The sequence below is a fragment of the Cinclus cinclus genome, chromosome 11, assembly GCF_963662255.1.
Source record: "Cinclus cinclus chromosome 11, bCinCin1.1, whole genome shotgun sequence".
NCBI classification, from domain to species: Eukaryota; Metazoa; Chordata; class Aves; order Passeriformes; family Cinclidae; genus Cinclus; species Cinclus cinclus.
In genome coordinates this window covers 9539438-9561167 of record NC_085056.1, presented here as the reverse complement: position 1 = coordinate 9561167, position 21730 = coordinate 9539438, and the positions used below count along the sequence as shown (strand labels likewise).

Sequence of the window (21730 nt, the reverse complement as noted above, 5' to 3'; positions counted from 1 at the left end):
TCATATATTCCTATTAGTTGTGCATCACAATATCACAAGTGACCAGATGGACAGGATTCTTAAAATGTACAGAAATTAGGTCAGTTCTCAGGTATATGACTGGGTTAAGGGAAAAATCCGGTGACCAGAAGGAGTTTTGTTGTGACAAATGGATCAGTTAAATCCAGCCAACACCAATTGCTGTTGCAAATGCAGATGCTCTTGACTCTCTCTTTTCCCTTGTCCAATGTTAACATGCTGCCTTCAGTGTAGCAGATGAATTGCATTGCTATGTGTGGGTCAGTATTCTGAAGCTAGGCTTGTAGCTGTTCTCACACCACGCCGAGGATGGGACGGGTAACCCAGACTGTCCAAGATCAGTAGGAGCAGTACTTTAGCTCAAAACTTGAGTTTCTCACATATAGTATGGATGAGGTGGAGCTCAGTTCATTCTTCAGGTTAATAATGCACTAAACCCAAGATTTTTAGATTGATCTGAACTGTGGAAGGGTTTTGACATGGAAGCTATAGTTGCTGCTTCTGCAAGTGTTTCCCATGGTTATTCCTCAGCAGCAAGCTGCCGTTCTGCTTCCAGGTCCTGGATGGCTTTCCATCTGGAAGACCTAATGGGGCAGGGGCTGATCAGGAGGGAGGAAAGTGTTGAGGCAGCAGCTCTGCTGCTTATATGAAAAGCAAAGGCCTGGGATGGAAATCCACATCCTTTGGAAGAAGAAAGACTGGGAGTAGTTGTGCATCTCCAGACATCTTATGTGGGACTGCCTTTCTGGAAGACCAATCTTTGCTACTTTTTTTTTTTTTTTGGTAATGGCATTATTTACACATTTCATACCTTTTTACTTCATAAATACCTTTCTAAGAGCTTTTTTAACATTTAGGTTACTTTGACTCATAAATCTGTTTTTCTAAGCTGCTCTAAATAATTTTACATCCTCCATTATTTTTTTAATTTGTCAGTTCAACATGCACATGCCAAATATTTTTAGTACTGGGCTTACAGACTACACTGGTGCTTATGTTTTGCTAAACTGTTATGGATGAATGCCCTGGTAGACCTGATCTCTGCTGAAAGCAGCATGGGGAGGAAAGGGAAGTGGGTTCCTGCAGCAGTGCTGCACTTGGGATGAAAGCTAGATATTTATTGTGGCATAAATAGATTATGAGTCAAGTAATCTGGGAATCTCCAAGACTGAATCAGCAGTGCAGCTGAGGGTGTCACTGAGTGGTTTCTAGTCCTGTGCCCTGGCCACACTTTCTGATTACAGGATGTGTCATGGAGAACTGGCTGTAACTTGCTGTGTGCAGTTGCCCCTGTCATACCCTTGAACAGTCCGTGTCCCTTGGGTGTGACCTACTGAGGCCTCTTTCACAGCTAGCCTTGACCTGTTCATTCAGACTGAAGGGAGCACACCTTGAACACTTGATCCAGACCATTTTGTCCTAGGGTGTTTTTAGAATGCTACTTATGATCCTGTAGTGTTGTGAGAAGTACAAAGCTTGTGTTCCTTCCACAGGGGGCTGGATTCAGTGCGTCACACTGCAGTTCACAGTGCATTTAGTGTACTATCTCAGCCAGTAATTCAGGAACCTTCTGGGTGCTGGTGTGTCTGAGTCACATGGTGTTCAGAGGCTGCTATGGTGTGTAATGCCTTCAGAGCTCTGTCTCACTGCACATGCCTTCTCTGCCTTTTGCTCTGCTGCTCAAGCTGTGATCTCATCACTGCTGGCATCTCACTGATAGCATCTCTGCCTGGAAATGCCCAAGTACCTCATGCATTTCCTTTCAGCCCAGACTCCTGTATTTATACACCCAGCAGCTCAATAAGGACCTGCTGTCAGAGGAGCAATTCTATTATTTACCAACACTACAGTTACTAGTGAAAAGCTTAAAACCTTTTGTACCATATTTCTGAATTGATAAACACCTTTTCCCAGAACTCCTTTCTTAGAAAGCATTGGCTTCCAAATCAAGATGGACCAGGTTAATAATAGTGTAAGCATCCTTCATTAATATGCTTGTTTCCTTTGGAAACAGTAATGATATTCCTGTGATACAGTGCAGCAGGTCACAGAGCTTGCATAATGTCAGCTTGTGCATAACAGATACTAAAGTATAATCCTTTTATGAAATATATGTGTGTGTTTATATTTTTCTCTCTCTTTAAATCCAAGATACTGATTTTCCCTGAAGGCACCTGCACAAACAGATCCTGCCTGATCACATTTAAACAAGGTGAGAGATTTTATCACATTGTTGTTGTAAAAAAAATATGCAATATTAATTTGATAGTTGTAATAAGGACTGAACTTGTGAGGTACATCATCCACAACAGCACTGTAGTAATCCCTTACATTATTAAAGTTTCAGTGGCACTAAACCCACTCTTTTATGCTAATCAGCTACTTCTCTGGTTTGTGCTGTTGTGCAGGATGCAAAATATCTGTGGCATATATGATTAGTTAGTTGGGGGATTTTTCTGGGTACAGTTTTCATCTAATTTATTTACTCAGAAACTCAACTGGGATTGTTGAGAGATGAATGTATGAACTTTCTCATATGATATTCTTTTATCCCAGCTAACAGTTGAGTTTAAACAGTCCAGGGATCTTAGGCAGCTTTCTCCTTGAGATGAAGTCAGACCAGTTTCTGTCCTGATATCTTGCTGGTTGCTGATTTAAAAACAAATAAAAAAACCCCAAAACCATCCTACAGTATGCATAAAACCCAAACCAAACAACAAACAAAAAACTGAAGTAGAACACTTCTCATTCTCCTTGCTTTTTTTAAAAATGTCTCCTTCCAGGTACTGTTGTCTGAAATGAATCACTTACAGCTCCCAATTGCTGTATTAAACTTAGTTGTAACAATTAGTTCTAATTTGTGGCTGCAGGTGCCTTTGTTCCACGAGTCCCTGTCCAACCTGTGTTACTCCGATACCCCAACAAGCTGGTGAGCAGAACATTCTTCTGTTACTAACTAATAATACAGAAGGCAAAACCCTGACTTAAGTGGTACCTACAATAAATATTTTGCGTTGTCACCACAGAATATATTGTCCTGAATTTTAGCACTGAAGAGCTCCTGGAAGCAGCCAGGCTTCCCAAGTATCACCATGGTGTAGTTGCTATTCTGACTGTGAAAAATTACTGCTGGGCTTCTTAGCTAAAGAGGGGAGACAGGAAAGTGTTGCAGCGGAAGTTGGAAACTTCCTGCAGTGTCATAGTGTCTGTACTTTGAAGACTAAAATGGACACGACTTCCCTAATAGTCACCATTTTTTGGTTAACCTCAAGATAGCCTTACTGCAAAGGGACTTGCAAAGGTTCTGAGCAGAGGCAAAGCTGAGCCATGCAGTACATGCAACACTCCTGCTCAGGAGAGCAGCTTTGCAGATGTTCTTTTCATGCAGCATGCCTTGTGCAGCTCCTCTCCACCTGTAAGGCTGGGACCTTTTCAACTTTTTTTTAAATTACCTGGTCATCCAACAAATCCAGAAAAGACCAAACTTACACTTCCTAATGGTTTTTTTATGATTAAAAATATGGTTGTTTTTGTTGTTATTCGCAATGACTCCTTTGTGTAATCCTTTTACAAATGAATGTCAAAAGTGAACCACTCAAGGGGATTGGTATTGCATTTCACTGGTAAGATTTAAGGATCTGCCAGTACACACTGTAAAAATAATGTATAAGAAGTAATAAATACAGAGAGAGAAAAAAAAGAAAATGTCAAAGAAAAAGCATGATAAATTATGCAGAAATGTCCTTAAAAACTAAATGAGACATGTTTATGTGAATGCCTCTCTAAAGGGAGTAGTAAGGCCCACTGACAAAATCTTATTAATTTTTTCCCTACTTCTGTTGTTTAGATCAGAGTGAAAGATTTACAATATCTAACTAACTATAAATGTTATTCCCAACTGTTCATAAAACTCTGCCATACTTATTTCCAAATTTTTAAGGCAAGGAATCGTATTTGCCTTAACACCTTTATTTATTTTCACTACAGGCCTATAAAAACATCGTCCACTTTTACTAAACTTGTGCCTGTTTTAAATTGTAACTTATCTGCTCGCTAACTTTCATCTGGTTTTGTCATACATTTCTGTGTTTTATTTTTTCTTTAGGATACTGTGACCTGGACATGGCAGGGCTATTCATTGTAAGTTTCTTAATCCTACTGAAAATTACATACAGAAATTTTTCCCCTGTTGATAAACAGTCTGCCAAACAGATTCCACTAAGCCAAGACACATGTTCTTCTAGATCTGCTTTTATGAGGGGGAAATACCTGGGGATAATGCTGTCATGCAGTAGATTTTGTATCTGAATGGCTAGAGAAAGGGTTAGCAAATAAAAATATTACTTCTACTTCCTCTACTCTTTTTTCTTTTTTTTTTTCATTTTCTTCTGATTAGCACATTACACTAGAACAAAGGAAAGAAAAGTATTCAAGAACCTTCACAAGTGCACTGAAATATGTCTGGAAAATACTTTTCACTTTACAAACATTTATTAAAGTGTGTATTTTCAGAATCCATATACGTTTTCATGTGTCTAAGTACAGTAGTTCTGATTTACTAACATTTGTGAGGCAGCTGATTTTTAAGCACATCTGGACTTGTGGAGCAGATCATAAGCACCTTTTAAACTGTCTTTATAAATTATATACATATAATAATAACAACTTGCATATGATAAATTATATATATTATAACACACTTTTTAATATATATAATCCTAACATCTGCACACTTAGACAACGGACATGATGAAAATGTCCATTTTGGTTTCCCAAGATTTTGTGCTGTTACTGCTCTTTCTGATACATTTATCAGCACACTGAGACTAATAAACATTGCAATTTCAGTACATACTACAGGTTTCCTCTCTGGAGGATATATGCTGAAAGATTAAAATAGAGCTACATCTTCAGTTACGATAGATGGAGTAGGAATAGGCAAAGAAAGGACTGAAATCAGAGGTATTCCCATGGGAGGGAGGATGCTGCCCATTCACTCAGAAGGGAGAAATGCTCTAAGCCTGGTGGCTGGATGGTGAAGGCTCACATCAGAACCTGTGATCAGGTGAGAGGAACTGCTTAGCAAAAGCATTGAGGAGAGAAGGGATCAATGGAGAAGAATCCATAGATTCTTAACAAAACTAACTGGAAGCAGGAGAAGAATATTCCCTGCACAAACATGCAGATCACAAAATGCAGAACTGGTAAAACTTCCCGGATATTGCGGCGGGACGGGACAGCACCAGTGCCCTTCTCAGAAACCTCCTGCCATACTTCCTGCTTTCACTTACTACTCTCTTACTTCGTGCCTTGCTGGGAGGAATACCTGATGTTATGTGTTAGAAAAGCAAGCATTAAGAGGGGACTCGTGGATAGGCAGGAATCCCATAGGTTCTCTTGCCTTTTCCCTTTTAGTTTTTTATTTTCTCCAAAACAAGAACAGAGAAAGACTGCTTGAAAGTTTTATGTTGTAATACACCTGCTGTAAAGATCAAATGTTCATTTCTGCTTAAAAATCACAATGAAAAGAGCAAGTCAGAAGTAAAAGTGACTGTGCTTATCCTCTTTAGCAGTTTCTTCCTCCCCCTGGCTTATCTGTTGACCCTAAAATTTGTGACTTTTTAAAAAAGCACTGATGGTCGTGACCCTACTGGCATTTCATAAACACATCTGTCTAAATGTTACTGTAATTTGCAAAATGATTAGCAAATACTAATAAATCCAGTTCTGCATAAGGAAATTACTGGTCCTATTTTGCAGCTGAGAGAATAGAAGATAAAGTTAATCTACTTCTCAGAATCAATGCTCTTAAAGTTTAAAATCCAGTATCCATGAACCTTCTTAAAGAAAGGGAGACATTTTACTGGCCAAAGAGCTGTGCAGAATTGTTAATGTGCATGAGAGCAGACAAAAAGTGCCTGCCCTGTGAGCAAGCAGCAGCTATATGCAGAAGCCCTGATGGAAAAAATGTGAAAAGTAACTTCTTGGGAAACATCACTGCAAGGTGCTTAAATACCTTGCCTAATAATGGCTTAGAAAAAAATTTAATCTACTGACATGCAAATACTTTCATTTTAAATAAGTAAAAATTATTTTTCTTCCTCTTTGCCTGCAGTAAAGAGCTATGCATAATGACACTGTGTCAGATCTTCACAAGATTAGAAGTTGAGGTAAGAATTGGAAATTTTCGTACTAAGATTTAGCAACCGGGGAATTTCTGCTTTAATATAAATGTATGATTCACATTATTAGTTATTTTTAGAGAACAGTAAATAAATGTCTCAGAAACAAGCATCACAGTAAGTAATAGATTTAATTTGTTGTCCATATGTATGTAGCATTCTGATGAGTTTCTAAGATGGCTGCCAGAAATGTCTTTATTTTTAGAGCATTATAAAATCACTGTTAATTATCACCACATGAATTCTACAGATGTTAAAACTAAGAATTAGCATACATTCTGTCAAAGGCAACAGCTTCTTCCCACCTCCCCATTCCTCTGATCCCTTCAAAGTAACCTTCTCTTCCTCACCATCTTGCCAGACTGGACTCTCATAGATTTCTACAGCTAAGAGCTCACTGAAGTACTTGTGCTGAGCTTTATGTAAGGAACCAGTTCCCTTGTTAAAATCCACTGTACAGCACAGAGACAGATGAACAGCAACTGAAACAACATCCACACTTAATGTGAGCACCCACACCAACTGCTCCCTGTCAAAGAGGCAGCTTTCAAAATACATTCCTTACCAGACCACAGAGGATTGTCAGTGTGGATTAAGTATGTTTAGGAACCTGAGGAAGGGGAGAAAATGACATGTTTTGCTGTTTATTTGCAAAACACGGATTTTAGCTGAGTCCAAAGTTTTGTGAATGCAAGCACTGTTACTGCTGACAATTAGCAATGTAGTCTGTGTTGTGGAACAAGGATATTAATTTTAAGGGAGCATCTTGTTACTGTGTAGTGCATGCGTTAGATACATATTTGTAGAAGGTGTAATCAAGAGATAATTCTCCTAATAATTTTGTTCAGTAGGGCATAGCTATGTGATTTGTATACATGGGAGCAAGAAACAGTTAATGGAGCCCTTTCAAAAGAAGGAAGAGGTTTGATTTCCCCTACTTCAAAACAGAACTCAGACTTGTTTGTTAGAAAATTAATTTCATGTTCCAAGAGATTAAACTGAAACGTGAAAAAATTTGCAGCTTTCACAGCAGCATGTGTCCCCAAAATGAAACTAATTTCTTAGCATCAGTGCAAAAGACTTTCAGTTTCTAAAAAGAGAAGGGACGCATTTTCCTGTGGAAGGAGGAAATCCAACTACTCCTTTTAGGAGTGGACATTTCTGTTGCTGTCCCATCCTGTGAGCAAGTAGCCTGTGCACTCCCACTAGTCTTGCACTGCCTCTGCCTGCTGTGCAGGAGCAGTGATGGGCTCCAAGGCTGTGTGTCCATGTCCAGTCCAGCTCTAACACACTGGGATATTGAACAAGAAAATGAGCCTGGCAGTGAGTTATAGGGCTGCAAAAAATACAGCATTTGGCAAATTCTGTAAGAAAAGAGACTAAGTTACAAGCAGATCACAGAAATATTTTTGCTGCTGAAAGAGGTGTGAAGAATTTTTCTTACAGGACTGAGTTTGTCTGGGAAGATGTACTTGCCACTCTCCCAACAGACAAGCAGCTGAGGGTGTGAGATCATGTAGCCACTGAAGGAGGTCAAGAAACCAAATTCTTGCTCCTCAGCTGTTGTTTCCGGCAAACGGGTTTATGAATAATTGTAGGGGGTTTTTTGAAGGTGATGAAGGTGGTGTTTAGGCTGACAGGAATTTGTGTTGCTCTGTGAGCAAGACCTCAAATGAAGTAATGGCCACTTTCAAAACCATGACCATGTTTGCATAGATAAACCTGGAGTTACGACTTCAGCTCACCAGGGAGTCAGAGTTTTGTGTGCTGTGTGCCTGTGCTTTCTCAGTTTAAGAGTTATGTGACTTCTGAAGGAGAGTTGTAATAACCAGGGACCTGTTTCAGACCTTGAACAAAGCTGGCAACTGCTTCCAGAAGGAATAAAATCCTCGAGTATTCCTGTGAACAGCTGGACCTCTCCTCTCCTTACAGGGGGGACAACTTTTCATTATAAACAGAAAATTGTTGTGGCTACTGCACAGATAACCAGTTCCATAAACTCGCTGGTTTTAATCATAAAGAGAAAGCATTCTTTAAAGTCAAACTTTAAAGGGCTGTTAAGGACAAGCTGTTTATATGGGACAATTAGCACTATAATAATGCATCGTCAGCAACTGTAGTATAACTAGAGGAGCATACTGACAAATAATTAACAACTTTCTTCCTATGAACCTTGAGCAACACCTTATTTTGGAATTGTTGCATTCTAGGAATTAAGGGCAGGGGGCAGAGCAGCAGAACTCAGATAAAAGCCATAGCTAGGAAAAGGAGCAGTAAACAAGGCTGTGAGCAAACACTGTGGACTGAAGTAGAAAGAGCAAAACACTCCTCCACACACATTACTTTGCAGACAGGTGCTGGTTCATGCCACAATAGATAATAGTTCATCCAGAGGCTCTTTTAGTGAAAAGGTACTTCCAACTTTTTGCATATTAATGCTGAATCCTCAATAGTAAATATGTTACCTTTTAGATAGCCGGGGTGTTTCCTAGATGTGGTAGGAGAGGGGGTTGTTGGGAATTTTTTGCATTCTGTTTGGTGTTCCAAAATTGCATCCAGTCAGTGTGCTACTTTTAGAACTATGATTCCTTAATGTTTTTTGTCAGGGGGGGAAAATGTACAGGAAACTTATCAGTTACATGCTGACAGATACAGTTAACAGGTACGAGGTGGGACTGCAGTATGTATTTAAAAACATTAAAACTCACATACACTAGTCCAATATATAACATCACTTAAAAAGGATCTTTGAAAAGAAGTGTGCAGTGTTTCAAACTCACATTCTTACCCATGCAGCATTTAATCTTCTAACTAAGTATGTATTTATTATACTTTCTTTCTTTGGGGGGGTTGATTTTACATATTAAAGAAGCTCCTACCATTCCTTAAGAGGTAGTTTTGCAGTAAATCTCATTTGTGTGGGGAGGGCAGAAGAGCCAGAGCAGCTTCTAAGGTGACTGAGACCTCTAGCGCCCATTCCTTTCATTGCATGGCTGACGTTTTCCTCCACTCAAAACAAGAAATTACTCATGTTCCTAATGAAGTGGTAACTATCGAATTGATTGGATAACTCATCCCTTTCAGTTTCTGCCTGTTCATGTTCCTACTGAGGAAGAAAAGAATGATCCAATTCTTTTTGCCAACAGAGTCCGACAAACCATGGCAAAGTAAGTAATCAATCATCAATAAAACCTTTGAGAACTGTTCCTTTATATCCAGCAATTCCACGTATAGCCTAGCAATAAAGTACAAGTTAGTCAAGTCCCAGGTGCTATACATAAGCATGGCTCTAGATTTTCACTAAGAGGTGTCAAATTCCTATTCTAGATTACCCTGATTGTTTTTACATGGGACATAAAGAAGGTTGTCTTATATTGGAACAGTATGTTCTATTGATAGAAGACTGGAATAAAACTATCTCTTCTTGCTTTGCAAGGATAAGTGGGTGATGGTTTGTTCTCCAGCATTACTGGGCTGCATTTACAAGAGTGTAAATCTTAAAACCTTGTGGTGCTGCCATAACGTAGTTTCGCAGTGTGGTTTCACAATTTCATGAAATGGTGGGGATTGCTTTGTCCTACTTGCAGCAGTGCAAGAATGAATTACCATTTGTTTCACGTATCAGAGAAGGGAAATGCCAAAAAACCAAATGTCAACAAATATCATTCATATAAGAAATTGATTTTCCTTTTTCTTTAATTTTATTTCAGTGCTTTGAATGTGCCTATCACTGATCACACTTTTGAAGATTGCAGGCTGATGATTTCAGCAGGGCAGTTGACTTTACCCATGGAAGCTGGGCTGGTGGAGTTCACCAAAATTAGCAAGAAACTCAAGTAAGGGACGTTTTATCTCTTGGTAGCATAATTAGAAAAGTGCTGCAGGTGTTGATGGCCTTCTGCCAACGGTTAAATAACCAGAGAACAGACTTGGCCATGTATATTATAGTGTATTTTTGCATATAACTTACATAAATTACGAGGAAATCAGAGATGAGGAGAATCACAGTAGAGACTAATCCTGAGTAATTTTTGTTGCCAGTATTGCAGGAGAAGAGGTTGTTCTCACCGAAGGGTGAGAAAAGCAGAGCAGTGTCTATTTTAAGCACTCAATGGTAATCTTGGTTCAAATTTAAATTTCTTTAGTGATGAGGCACAGGCAGCTTGTGGCAGGAAGTAAAAAGCCTTTCCAGCCTGAAACTTCAGCTTACTGTTCTTAGTTTCAGTGTGCAGCTATGTGTCACTAGTGATGTCAATTCTTTTCTGTCTGGATGCAGTGGAATTTGAGGACTGAGCCATGTAACCATACTCCATCAAATAACCTGGCATGGCTGTGGTGAAATCTGAATGTGTCCAATAAATCATGACTATTATGTGCTATATATCCACTTATGGAACTTCATCTGGAAGAGTTACATGGCAATCCTAATTATTCTTACCAAGGTGCAGTGGTGTACATCTGCAGAGATCTGACACTTTGGGGCTCTAGCAATACTGGTGCTTGGGTAGAGAGTTTGCTAATAGAACTGAGACCTCTGTCAAGGAAATACTTACCCTAGAGCATGATGCAGCAAAATATTGCTACACCTGAATTTATGGTAATGAGAAGCTCTCTGCTGGAGCAGCCTAGTAACTGGACAACAATTCTAAGTTTGAGAAGTTATTCTATGGAAGTCTGACATATTCAAGCATTGAATGGCCTGCTTTTGATATTAATAACCAGAAGGGAGCAGTCCTTAATTACTGATTTAAAGTAAAATGTCTGGTCTGAAATACAGCATTAGAAATGCTGTACACACATGCCCTGAGTGGCAGTTTTTCATCTTTGAACACTGTAATAACTCCTGCTGAAATTCCATCTGTCCGAGAACTGCTGTATAGAAATATCTCCTCTCTCTCATGTTTGCATAGCCTAAAATGGAATCATGTCAGAGAGCAGTTGGATACTTTTGCTGCTATTGCAAGTGCATCCAAAGGGGGAAGAATTGGAATTGAGGAGTTTGCTGAGTACTTGAAGCTGCCTATTTCAGATGTCCTCAAAGAGCTATTTCTACTTTTTGACAGGGTGAGTAATTGGTTAACTGACTTGCTGACAATATTTTGTTAGAAATCATGTACCAGAAAGATATTTATTATAATTAATTATGTCCAGCTTAGTAAATGCTTCTTGGTTAACAGTTTCTGTAAGTAAAGTAAGTGACTCTTACAGTTTTGTTCATAAGTTTCAGTGGAGAAAACATTCATTAGATTCTGCCTTGTGAGATGGCAGAACTTGGACCACGTTGCTGCACCAGTATCAGACAATAATCTTCATGCTGGTAATAGCTGAATGTTTTCTTTTGCTGACTGCAGATTTTGATCTTACGTACATTTTCTTATGTACGTAGCTTAGTTAGCTGTTGTCATTAATTAGATCATTTAAGGCAGAGTGAAGCTAGCTGGAGTGTTAACTGGAACACTGGAGTGCTGTGCTTGCGAAGATTTTACAGAGGCTCCTCTTCCTTCTCTCCAGCCATAGAGGGGACTCTGTGTTTACAGGATCATTTAGGCTTTACCCCTAGTCAGTGCTAATCTCTCCGACTCTCTGAGCATGACAAAAATGGCTGCATTTCTCTCTATACCAGAAGCATCAATGAATAGAGCAGAGATGGAATTAATCTTACTTCTAGGCCACCACGTGTGCTGATGTGCACACAGTCTGTTGTCCTGCAAGTGTCTGTGGACTGGAGGTTTTCTTTTACCATAAGAGCTTTCCCAACTCACCATCACTCTCCTGATCAGTTAGCCTTAGCAGTGCACCTGTCCTTGGGAGGCCATGGTATATGCTGATTAAAACTGGTTCAGGATTTTTCCACATGAAAAGTATTTACATGCTCTGAAATAGGAAGGAGTCCAACATATTTCCTGAACTGCTGAGCACCTTGAAGCACTAGCAGAGCTAGGTACTCATTCTTTTGCCATTCCTGCCTCCCCATCTTGGACCATTGATCCTGAGGCATGTAGTCTGAGTCCTGAAGCACAGGATCTACATCAGAAATCTGCTGTGCCAACCAGAGTAATTAAGGTAATCGTACTCCTTTCACTTTCTTTATATGGCACAACATCAACGACTAGAACTAGCAAAATAATGCTAAATTCATTAAAAATTTGAGGGAATAAAAGATTGTGAAAACAAACAAGCGCAAGGCTGCATTCACCTTTAAGGAGATCAGCACAACTGAGGAACAGTCAAGCTCATCTAACAGGGCTGTTTTCAAATTGCTTCAGGTATGAGCACAGGTATTCTGAGACTTCTGCTTTGTGGGTTTCAACGTCATTATTTTGTTCAGTAAAATGGTTCCTCAAATCACATAAACATAATGCAAAGAAGAAAAGAAATAGAGGCGTATCAACACCTGACAGAAACTAGTGAGACATAACTGGCAGCCAGAGACATGCACAGACCTGGTGAAGTCTGAGCATGCAGATTAGCTGTGTTTTGCCCACACCCAAGTCAGACACAAAACAGCTTTGGAGACCTACGGAGCAGTGGATCGCCGAGTAACTCCTTCAAAAAAACCTTCACGATGTTCCTTGCTAAAGCTTTGCTGAGTGGAGGAAGTGGTAGTAGTCGTGGAGGAAGCCTTGCACGTGGCCTTGGAGGGCTCCTGACAGGAGGTGGAGGTGCAGGGAATATTGGAGGACTTGTTGGAGGTCTCGTCAACTTTATAAGTGAAGCAGCAGCTCAGTATAATCCAGAGCCTCCTCCACCTCCTCGCAATCATTTCACAAATGTGGAAGCTCAGGAGAGTGATGAGATCAGACAGTTTCGTCGCCTGTTTGCCCAGCTGGCTGGAGATGATATGGAAGTGTGTGCCACGGAGCTAAGGGACATCCTGAACAAAGTGCTTTCCAGACACCAAGACCTGAAGACGGATGGCTTCAGCTTGGACACCTGCCGCAGCATGGTCGCCGTCATGGACAGCGACGCAAGCGGCAAACTGGGCTTTGAGGAGTTCAAGTATCTGTGGAACAACGTCAAGAAGTGGCAGTGTGTGTACAAGCAGTACGACACTGATCAGTCAGGCACTGTTGGGAGAGCCCAGCTGCCAAACGCCTTGAGGGCTGCGGGGTTCCAGCTGAACGAGCAGCTGTGCCAGGCGATCGTGCGCAGATACGCCGCCGAGGACGGCAGCGTGGATTTCAACAGCTTCATCAGCTGCCTGGTGCGGCTGGACGGCATGTTCAGGGCCTTCAAAGCCCTGGACCGGGATGGGAGTGGGCGCGTCCGAGTCACCATCAAAGACTGGCTGCAGCTGACCATGTATTCCTGAAGGCACGGCAGAGGAGCGGCTGTGTCTGGAAGATACGTGTGGGGACTGCCATGCAACTGCAGCCTTTGCCTTTAGTCTTTCTAAGGCAGATGTAGCTAGTGGTAGATGGCTCAGCTTCAGGTGCAGTGATTTCTTCTTGTGCGTGCACGGTCTGCTTTTCTGAGGGGTTTGTGTAGGTTGTTGATTGGGCTGTTGCATGTCTGTCTTCAGAAAATTCTAGACTCTAAAGTTAGTGAATATATTGGAAAGATCAAAGCTTCGTTACTTTTTCATGTAAAGTGGCTTGTATATGACTATAATTATTATATAAAAAAGCTCCTAAGTTTGGTGTTGATGTTGCTGTTCTGATTTGTCAGCAGTCACTAAACTGGAATAAAGGCCGTTTGCCTGAAGGCAGTCACTGGTAGACTCTTGTGCAGTTATTTTCTGACAAGGGAAAAATATTAGAGTTGCAATAACTGTTGTGATCAGTGAACTTACATAATCATTCAATTTCCTTTCTAATTCTGCTTTTTCATGCTTGGCTGCTGAAGCAAAACCTCAGTGCTACTGTCGTGGCAAGGACAAAATTGAAGACTTACACAAGGCTACTTTTGCAATGGTCTTCTCCTTCGTACAGTTCTATGAACTAGTCTTTTCTCTCTTTCCTTCAAGCCTAAACATAGTTATAAAGCAAATAACTTAAAATACTACATTTTTATTTAGAGGAACTTGAATTAATTATGCAGTCACATAGCAGACAGCCAAAGTCAACCTCTGGCTATCTGGGTGAAATTTCATCACAGTGCAGCATCCCACTCAAGTCAGTTATGCAGTTCTGGCTAAGATGTCAACTTCTGAGTAAAAAAAAAAAAAAAAAAATAATGTGAACTGTCAAAAGTACATTTTTTTGCATTAAGGATTACGTTGTTGATCAAAACAGCTCTTGCACAGGGCAGATTTCTTGGCAAGGATCTGATGTTTTAAAGGAAAATTGTCTTGGTTGTGTTCTAGCTGGCTGGAATATGAAATGATGAGTTAAATAGGCAGTCTGGCTCTGGAGGCAGTCTCCAGATGTGAATGTCCTCATGCCCCTGCCCTTCCCCAGGGACACAGGAGTGACTCATTGAGAGATACCACACAATACCTGCAGGCCATCTGCATGTTAATAGGATGCTGTGGTTGGGTTTGGTCTGTAAATTTCCATAGCTTTGATTTCTAACACTTGCACTTACACTTGGCAAAGAGTATTTTTCAAACTGATGAGATATCCTCCGTGGTATACTTGCAGAAACCTTTTACTTAAAACTAACTTACAGTTTGTGCCCGGACTTTTTCCTCCTGCACTTTTGATTAATAGCAAACAGAAGAATATTCATATTGTCCCGGAGAAAAGAGGCAAGTTCCTTCCTAATGGCATTCAGCCTCCTCCCAGTTCTTCAGTGGAAAAGCACTCAGTTATCCATTGTGCCACATTGTGCCATTTGGGCTCTGAGTAATAGAAAAGTGAGCAGGAGGTAAAGTGTGATACCTCCTCAAAAGTATTGATGCAGTAGTACTTTAAACTTTATGCAGCATCTGGCTTGCAGTCCCTGTGCAAATCTAAATGGGGAATGCTTATGATAGTACAACTTTCTTGTTTTCCAAAAATCTAAGATTTACTGTGTTACATTACAGAAAATAACAACAAAACACCAGTTACCATAGCATGCTATAGGGAAAATAGTAGCAGAAAGCTGGCTTCCTTAAAGAAAACAAGAGTTGTTAAGGTTACATTATGTTTTGATTGTGTTGTGCAGCATAACTGCAAATACCCAAATCCTGATGTTCTACTTTCCCATTTAGAGAACTGGAGCTCAGCTCACACATTGCTTCTTTGAATATTCTTGGGTACATAGGTGCAAACACTGTTAGATATGCATAGAAGGACAATTACAAGTGCTTTTTGCTGTGGTGTTACACAAGCACTGAAGGTTTTCCTGTATTTTCAGTTTAACTTCCATTTCTTTTTCCAGGCAGCAACCCCTTCATTTCTTGTCTACCAGAATGCCAGAGCATTTGGAAGTTAGCCAGCATCCTAGAGTTTAGTAGAACTAGTCACAACATGATTTTGCAAGCATAGTAATTTTGTTTCTTACTAAAATTGCTGGAGTTCTGTCTATGAGACTGCACTCAGTTTTGATTACTGAGTTTTGCATTTTAATGAAACTTTTATTTTGTATTTTTTCCTGTCATATTTCCATGCACAGCCACATCTGTGTTAACTTCTTTTAGAAGTTGTTTTTAATTAAATTATTTTTAAGCTTACTTCCCGATTCTTTTATTGTGATACATATTCTTAACTTTGAAAATAAATTTTACAAATATTCTAATCACATAAAAAAATTCCTTGCTAAGAATACAGTCAACAAAACTGTCCAAAAGTAATATTCTATGGAACTTTGAACAATTATTATCTACACTCTTGCTTCAGTTGTTTTAAGACTTTATGTTTGTAATGTTGCACTTTAAAGTTAGAGCTCTTATCTCTGAGAACTACAAAGTGGACAAAATACTGAAAGTCAAACTCTGTTTACCACAATGAGAGCACAGATTTGTAAATAAAACTACATGTATGGGACAACATTGTCCTTTTTCTAATGATTAAAAACTGTCAAAAGTTATAACCCTCAGACACCCATGAAAGTAACTTAAGACTTCATATCTTATTTGTATCTTTGCTCAAAAGTTTCCCTGAAATTCACAGGTTTCTGAAGTACAAGATGTTCAAAGTCAATCAAAAGATCAGTGAAAAAGATTGGTTATACCATCAATATAAAGAAAATAGCAGTTGTCTATGCAAGAGAGTCCTGCATTGGTTTTGAAGGCTAAATGAAATTATATCTTGGAAGTTTTAAATCCTGTTAAATGTCTAGCTTGATGTTGACAAGTTAGTAATACAGATTTCATTATATTATTACACATATTTTGTTAATCAGGAACTATCTCCAGATCGAAATTCAATTACTAAAATCCCTGTTTCATAGCACCCAATGTTTTCAAAGCACTCTGCAGAGCAGCCTTAGTATTATCCCCTGGCATATTGCACTGTTCAGCAGCAGAAAACCAGAAGCAGAAAGGTTAAGGTTGGTATGCTCAAGTGGACATGAGAAGTTGGTAGGAGAGGGAGAAACAGAATACTGGTGTGGCTCTTTGCTGCAGATTCACCCAGCAGACCACTCCTCTCTCACTTGGCTGAAAATGTTTTGTGCTGTTCTCATATGTAGGGGATTCCACTTTTTAAGAAAACGTTTTTCTTTCTGAAATGCAAAACACACTATCCACAAAGGGAATGCTGCTTTACACTTCAGTTTGCTTTTAAAACATTTTTGATTAATGCCCTTACTGTGAATATTCAAAATAATGAACTACTTGTCATCTCCATCATGCTGTCCTTACCTACTCTGTGTTCCACCATCTGAGACTTGCAGATGGCTTTTGCCCAGACAGATGTTTCCCAAAACACTCAAGAAACTTCCAGTGTGGTGACAGAAACACTACTGACATAAGCATAGATTTCATCAGGCATCTGCCACTCTCCCTATCTGCAAATATAATGCAGCTTACACAGAATTAATCACAAATCCCATCAAAGCAAGCTTCAGATGTTTTGTTGATGTAGCTATGTAGTTAACACATTGAAATGTTTGTTCAGATCAAAACTGGAAATATTACAGAGGCTGTTCCAATGAATTCCTTGCCTTTCTGGCTTTAAAGGTAGGACAGTGCATTGGCCTCCAAATAGCATTTAGGGCAGTGCCTAGGCTTCAAAGGAAAGCTTAAGATAAACCAGGTAGATTTGGTTGTCCTTTCACTGACATATTTTATTGCTGAAGGTTCCAACTCAAAGCAACAGCCTCACTTTTGGCCTGTTAATTCTGGATTGTTGCATTGGTGTCTGAACTTCAGCAAGTGCCAGTACTGCATGCATTGCTACAGTTACCTCAGACACCTGGATTCCAGTTATTCTTAGGGCCTTCCTGAAGGCCGTGTACTAAAAGAAAACTTTAAGTTGTTTTAAATATTTTTTGTGTTTTGTTTGTTCATGAAATGGAAATCTGTGCCCAGTTCGTAGCTATTGAAAGCATGTATATTTGCCACTCCAGCCTTATTATTACAGATTGAGTGAGCTCTTAGGCTTTTTCCCAGGAAGAACAAAAACCTCTAGTATTGTAAACTGTCCTAGTGCATGTGATGTGTTTTGATTTACAGAAGAGCTTTTAAAGTGATTTGCAGTATTAACTATAACTACTGCCATGCATGTTTGGGTTACAGAATGGAGATGGCACCATCGACTTCAGAGAGTATGTAATTGGTTTGTCTATTCTTTGTAACCCAGCCAACACAGAGGAGACTATTCAGATGGCATTTAAGGTAAGTTCAGTTTAGTATAAATCTACAAACCTGACAAATCAAGACTGACTGTAAGTCTGTTAGCTTTCAAATCATAAGTTTATAGCTTCAATCTGTTATGCAAATGTGAGTAATTCTCTTAAACCAATTGACATTTAGAATGTGAAAGGGAGGGGAAGGGGAGGAATTGCAGGCATCATAGAGAAGGGCTTCAAAAGCCATCTGAAGGCACTAATGAATATGTAACTTGGCAGGCTAACTCCAAAAATGATTCAGCAGCACTTGCAGTTTTTTTGCCGGAGGTTTTTTTCTGCTGTGATTCTTCAGTGTCACAATAGATGGAGTAATATCCTCTTGTGGGTCAAGCCTCACTAGAGTCATAGTTCTTGACAAAGAGGAGGGGGAAAAAAAAGCAAGGGCTGTTCAGGACTGGCACATGCAAAATTGGGCTGCATCTGAGAACTGCAGGCTTGTCCTGTGGTGCCCTGATAGTACAAGCAGTCAAGGTGCAGTAGCTCCTTTCACATCTCAGGTACATGCAGGCAATACGTTTCTGGGGATGCCCATGTTGTGAATCCTTGGCTCTTTTTTAGTATCTCTGTGACACAGATCCAGTTGTTTTACCTGTTAATCTGGGTTTATGAACTCTATTGAACAGCATACTGAGATACTGCTCTTGTTCATTGTAAACTGGGTGCTCCCCAGTACTGATGGGAAGTACCAGAGGTTTTCTGGCAATCTGTTACATCCACTGGCTTCTTTTCAGATAAGCACTAGAGCTTTTCTAGGTGATTGGTTCATCCTTAGGGATGTTTCATCAGTACAGATTCCTGTGAAGAAGCAAGCCTAGCAGCTGGCGTTGCTGTTCGTTATATTGTTTCCTAGACCATAGTCTTCAGTAACTTAACAAGTGTGCTGTTTATAAAATCAAAAATTCATTTTAAAATTTCCAGTTTCAGCACAAAATAACTAGTTCAGCTGGTAAAAGCCTGTTTCAGTGTAAAATGGAGTTGTGGCTTCCCTTTGCTACTTGTTTTCTGTGCCACTAAATGTCTTTTCCTTCATAATGGCAAAGTTTGCCTGTAACAAGTATTTAAGAATTACAGCCATCCATCCCATGTATTTCTCCAGGGGTGATTCACAGGAGGTGGTTATTGTCACTGCACTGGGAAGGATGGGATGATCAGTGTACATCAACTGCCTACATTCCAGGAACCAAAATTCCTTGTTAATTACAATTAATTCCTTAGTGAGTGATCAACCACATACACTAAAATTTAGGTATGTCAGAGCATAAACTATGATAGCAAGTTTAATCTGATAGAAGATGTGCCATAACCTAATAAAAATTGAGACTAAAACCTAAGGTGTTCCAGTATAGACTGGCTGAATCCAGTAGACTCTTAGCATAGCTCATGGTGACAAAAAACATACATCTTTGTTTATGTTTTATCAGTTTTGTGTTGTTTTTATCAGTGAACCAACGCTGTGAGGTTTGTTTGTTTTGGCAGAATGTTCTATTCCCAGTTAGGGCATGGACATTGCTGTGCAAAGTGTCTGCCTAGTCTTGTTCCAGGCTCTTCAAATCCCAGGCATTGTTCACAGAGCTCCTGAATGCTAGAAAGCCACGATGAGTGGCTAATGTGCACAGAGGGTTCATAGACAAAGTGATGCCAAAGTATTTGTACACGTTCTGTCTCTTCCAGCTCTTTGACATGGATGAGGATGGCACTATAACAGAAGATGAGTTTGCTTCTATCATTCAGTCAGCACTGGGGCTGCCTGAGCTTGATGTTTCTGTGCTCTTTAAAGAAATAGATGCAGATGAAACCGGGAAGCTCTCCTATGGTAAGTTACATCCTTTTGTTAGAAAGAATACTCTGACAGTCCTATTGACAGGGAGTTTCCTTTTTTAATTCCCTCAAATTCCCTGATGATTCTCATACCTTGTTTCTGGGGAGAACTGTTGAATTATAACTTTGTGTGATACTCCTGGGATTTTTTAGAGGGAACTAACTGGAGATCAGCTTCAGTGAAAGAAGCAGGCACTGAAATTGGCTTTGACTCTGTTGCTGCACTGTAGCATCTCTGTTTTTTAATGTTTTTCAGAGGAGTTCAAGAACTTTGCACTCAAGCATCCAGAATATGCCACGTTGTTTACTACATACCTAGATCTACAGAGACACCAGTTAGGGATGTTTGAGGAGCATGACACTGAGCCACCCAAGGGCAAACACAGCCCAGTTAGGAGCACAGTCTTGGCCTCAGAAACAACACCACTTGCAAGAAATAAAGTCTGTCCTGAAGGCAATGAAGAAGATAGCTCAAGTACCTCTGACAAAAAGGATGACTGAGAAGAGTTAAATAATTCAGCTGTGAATTCTACAGGATTTTTTCCCCAGCTGTTCATAAGCACAACAGATGTAAAGTCGAAATGGAAGTTACAATTTTTTAGAAGTGTTTGTTTTATTTTTTTTTTTTTTTTACACTCATATCAGGAGGAGTTACTCCTTTCTGATTGTAAGGGAAAAGCCACTGTTCAGTCCTTAATGTCAGTATCAGAGTACTGGGAAGGTTGGTTGTTCAGTGTCTTCCAAGTTCATGCTTCCACAAAACTATCAGGTGTACTAAGAGGGGTACAAGGCTACAGCACTGCAGTGACCTCTCAGAGTGGAGACTGAGGAGACAACTTGTCTAAAAACTAGTGGAGCTTTTGGTGCTGCTCAATTCCTCTGCATCCCCAACAGGATTTAAGGGGAAAAAGTTATGCTAGAGTGTTTTAATTTGCAATATCATTTAGTTATTCTCAAGTTTCTGAGACACAGGAGTGTCATGAGTTACAGGAAGCTGAGAGTTGAAGATTATGGTTTTTTGGCTGTCCTTAGATTGCCCTTAACTTCTTATGAACCAGAAAGCCTAAGCTTCTGAACAAGACATGCTGGTTCACTGATGTTAACAGTAACCACTTTAGGCCTAAAGGCTGGTGACAGATGGAAATGGCTGCTCTTCTAACAACAAAAGCTAATTGGAATTCCAAGATAGCAGCTTACAGTCTAGAGGAAAATGCAGACAGTAAGACCTACGAGTTAATGGACTATTTCAAAATAAGTACCATGTTGTTTACAGTAGCAACTGTTCAGGATCACAGTGGGAGGAGCATTTCAAACTTCAGTGTATTTTTTATTCTCGCAAATATCAACAGAGGAATGTGACCTTGCTCTGCAAAGCTTGAAAAGCAAATATGCTGTCAAACCATAGTTCTAGTACTTAGTATCTGCTCTAAAACTGTCTCCTAGAAACCAAGTTTGCATTACTGTGCCATTACTCACTGTTCTTGGGGTTTGGTTCAAAACCAAGCTCTTTCTTGTCAATTATTTGAATATTTTTTGCCTCGGTCCTCTCTAATGCACTGGAAATTGGTCCTTTACCTTTTTCCATCCTTCATCTGAAAGCACTTTATGCAGTATTTAAAATATATAGCTACTTAGGCAAATATTTCTCAATAAAACTTTGAAGGGATGAAATGAGCAGGTATTTTCAAATTAAGACTGAGATGAGCAAAGCCTAGACTGTCTAGTACCAATAATAACCAACTTCCAGCAGGTTTTCATGTGTGAAGTGGTAACCTCTGCCTCTAAGTTATTGCTTGCAGTCTGGCCACAAGCTCATTGCCATGTTTTGCTTTCCCTGTTTATAATTGTGCCTCTCCTCATGTTTCATGTGTTTAAAATAAATCTATATTTTTTGAAAGACTTTACTTGAACAACTGAGTCTTTTTAGTATAGTGAGAAGGATACTTCATCTACCTTAAGGAGCTGGGGGGAGTTTCCAGGAAATCATGCTGAAG

General features: G+C 39.7%; 2 protein-coding genes across 2 annotated transcripts in view; both read left to right on the top strand.

Moving 5' to 3' along the window:
- Positions 1 to 21468, top strand: part of LPCAT2 (lysophosphatidylcholine acyltransferase 2) — a 29839-nt gene extending 8371 nt beyond the window's left edge. Inside the window, exons 5-14 of the mRNA XM_062499915.1 lie at positions 2170 to 2230; positions 2889 to 2947; positions 4124 to 4158; positions 6134 to 6188; positions 9285 to 9367; positions 9911 to 10036; positions 11111 to 11264; positions 17806 to 17904; positions 19590 to 19731; positions 19993 to 21468. Coding sequence (XP_062355899.1) covers positions 2170 to 2230; positions 2889 to 2947; positions 4124 to 4158; positions 6134 to 6188; positions 9285 to 9367; positions 9911 to 10036; positions 11111 to 11264; positions 17806 to 17904; positions 19590 to 19731; positions 19993 to 20237 — 1059 coding nt within the window. The 3' untranslated portion in view covers positions 20238 to 21468. The remainder of the gene's footprint in view (positions 1 to 2169; positions 2231 to 2888; positions 2948 to 4123; positions 4159 to 6133; positions 6189 to 9284; positions 9368 to 9910; positions 10037 to 11110; positions 11265 to 17805; positions 17905 to 19589; positions 19732 to 19992) is intronic.
- Positions 12650 to 13512, top strand: CAPNS2 (calpain small subunit 2). The gene has a single exon (XM_062500141.1). It carries the CDS (start codon positions 12766 to 12768, stop codon positions 13510 to 13512), a length of 747 nt encoding a protein of 248 aa, XP_062356125.1. The 5' UTR covers positions 12650 to 12765.
- Positions 21469 to 21730: the final 262 nt, after the last annotated feature.

What these genes read in the sequence shown, in the direction of transcription:
- CAPNS2 (XM_062500141.1), top strand. Translation starts at nt 12,766, where the DNA reads ATGTTCCTTGCTAAAGCTTTGCTGAGTGGAGGAAGTGGTAGTAGTCGT.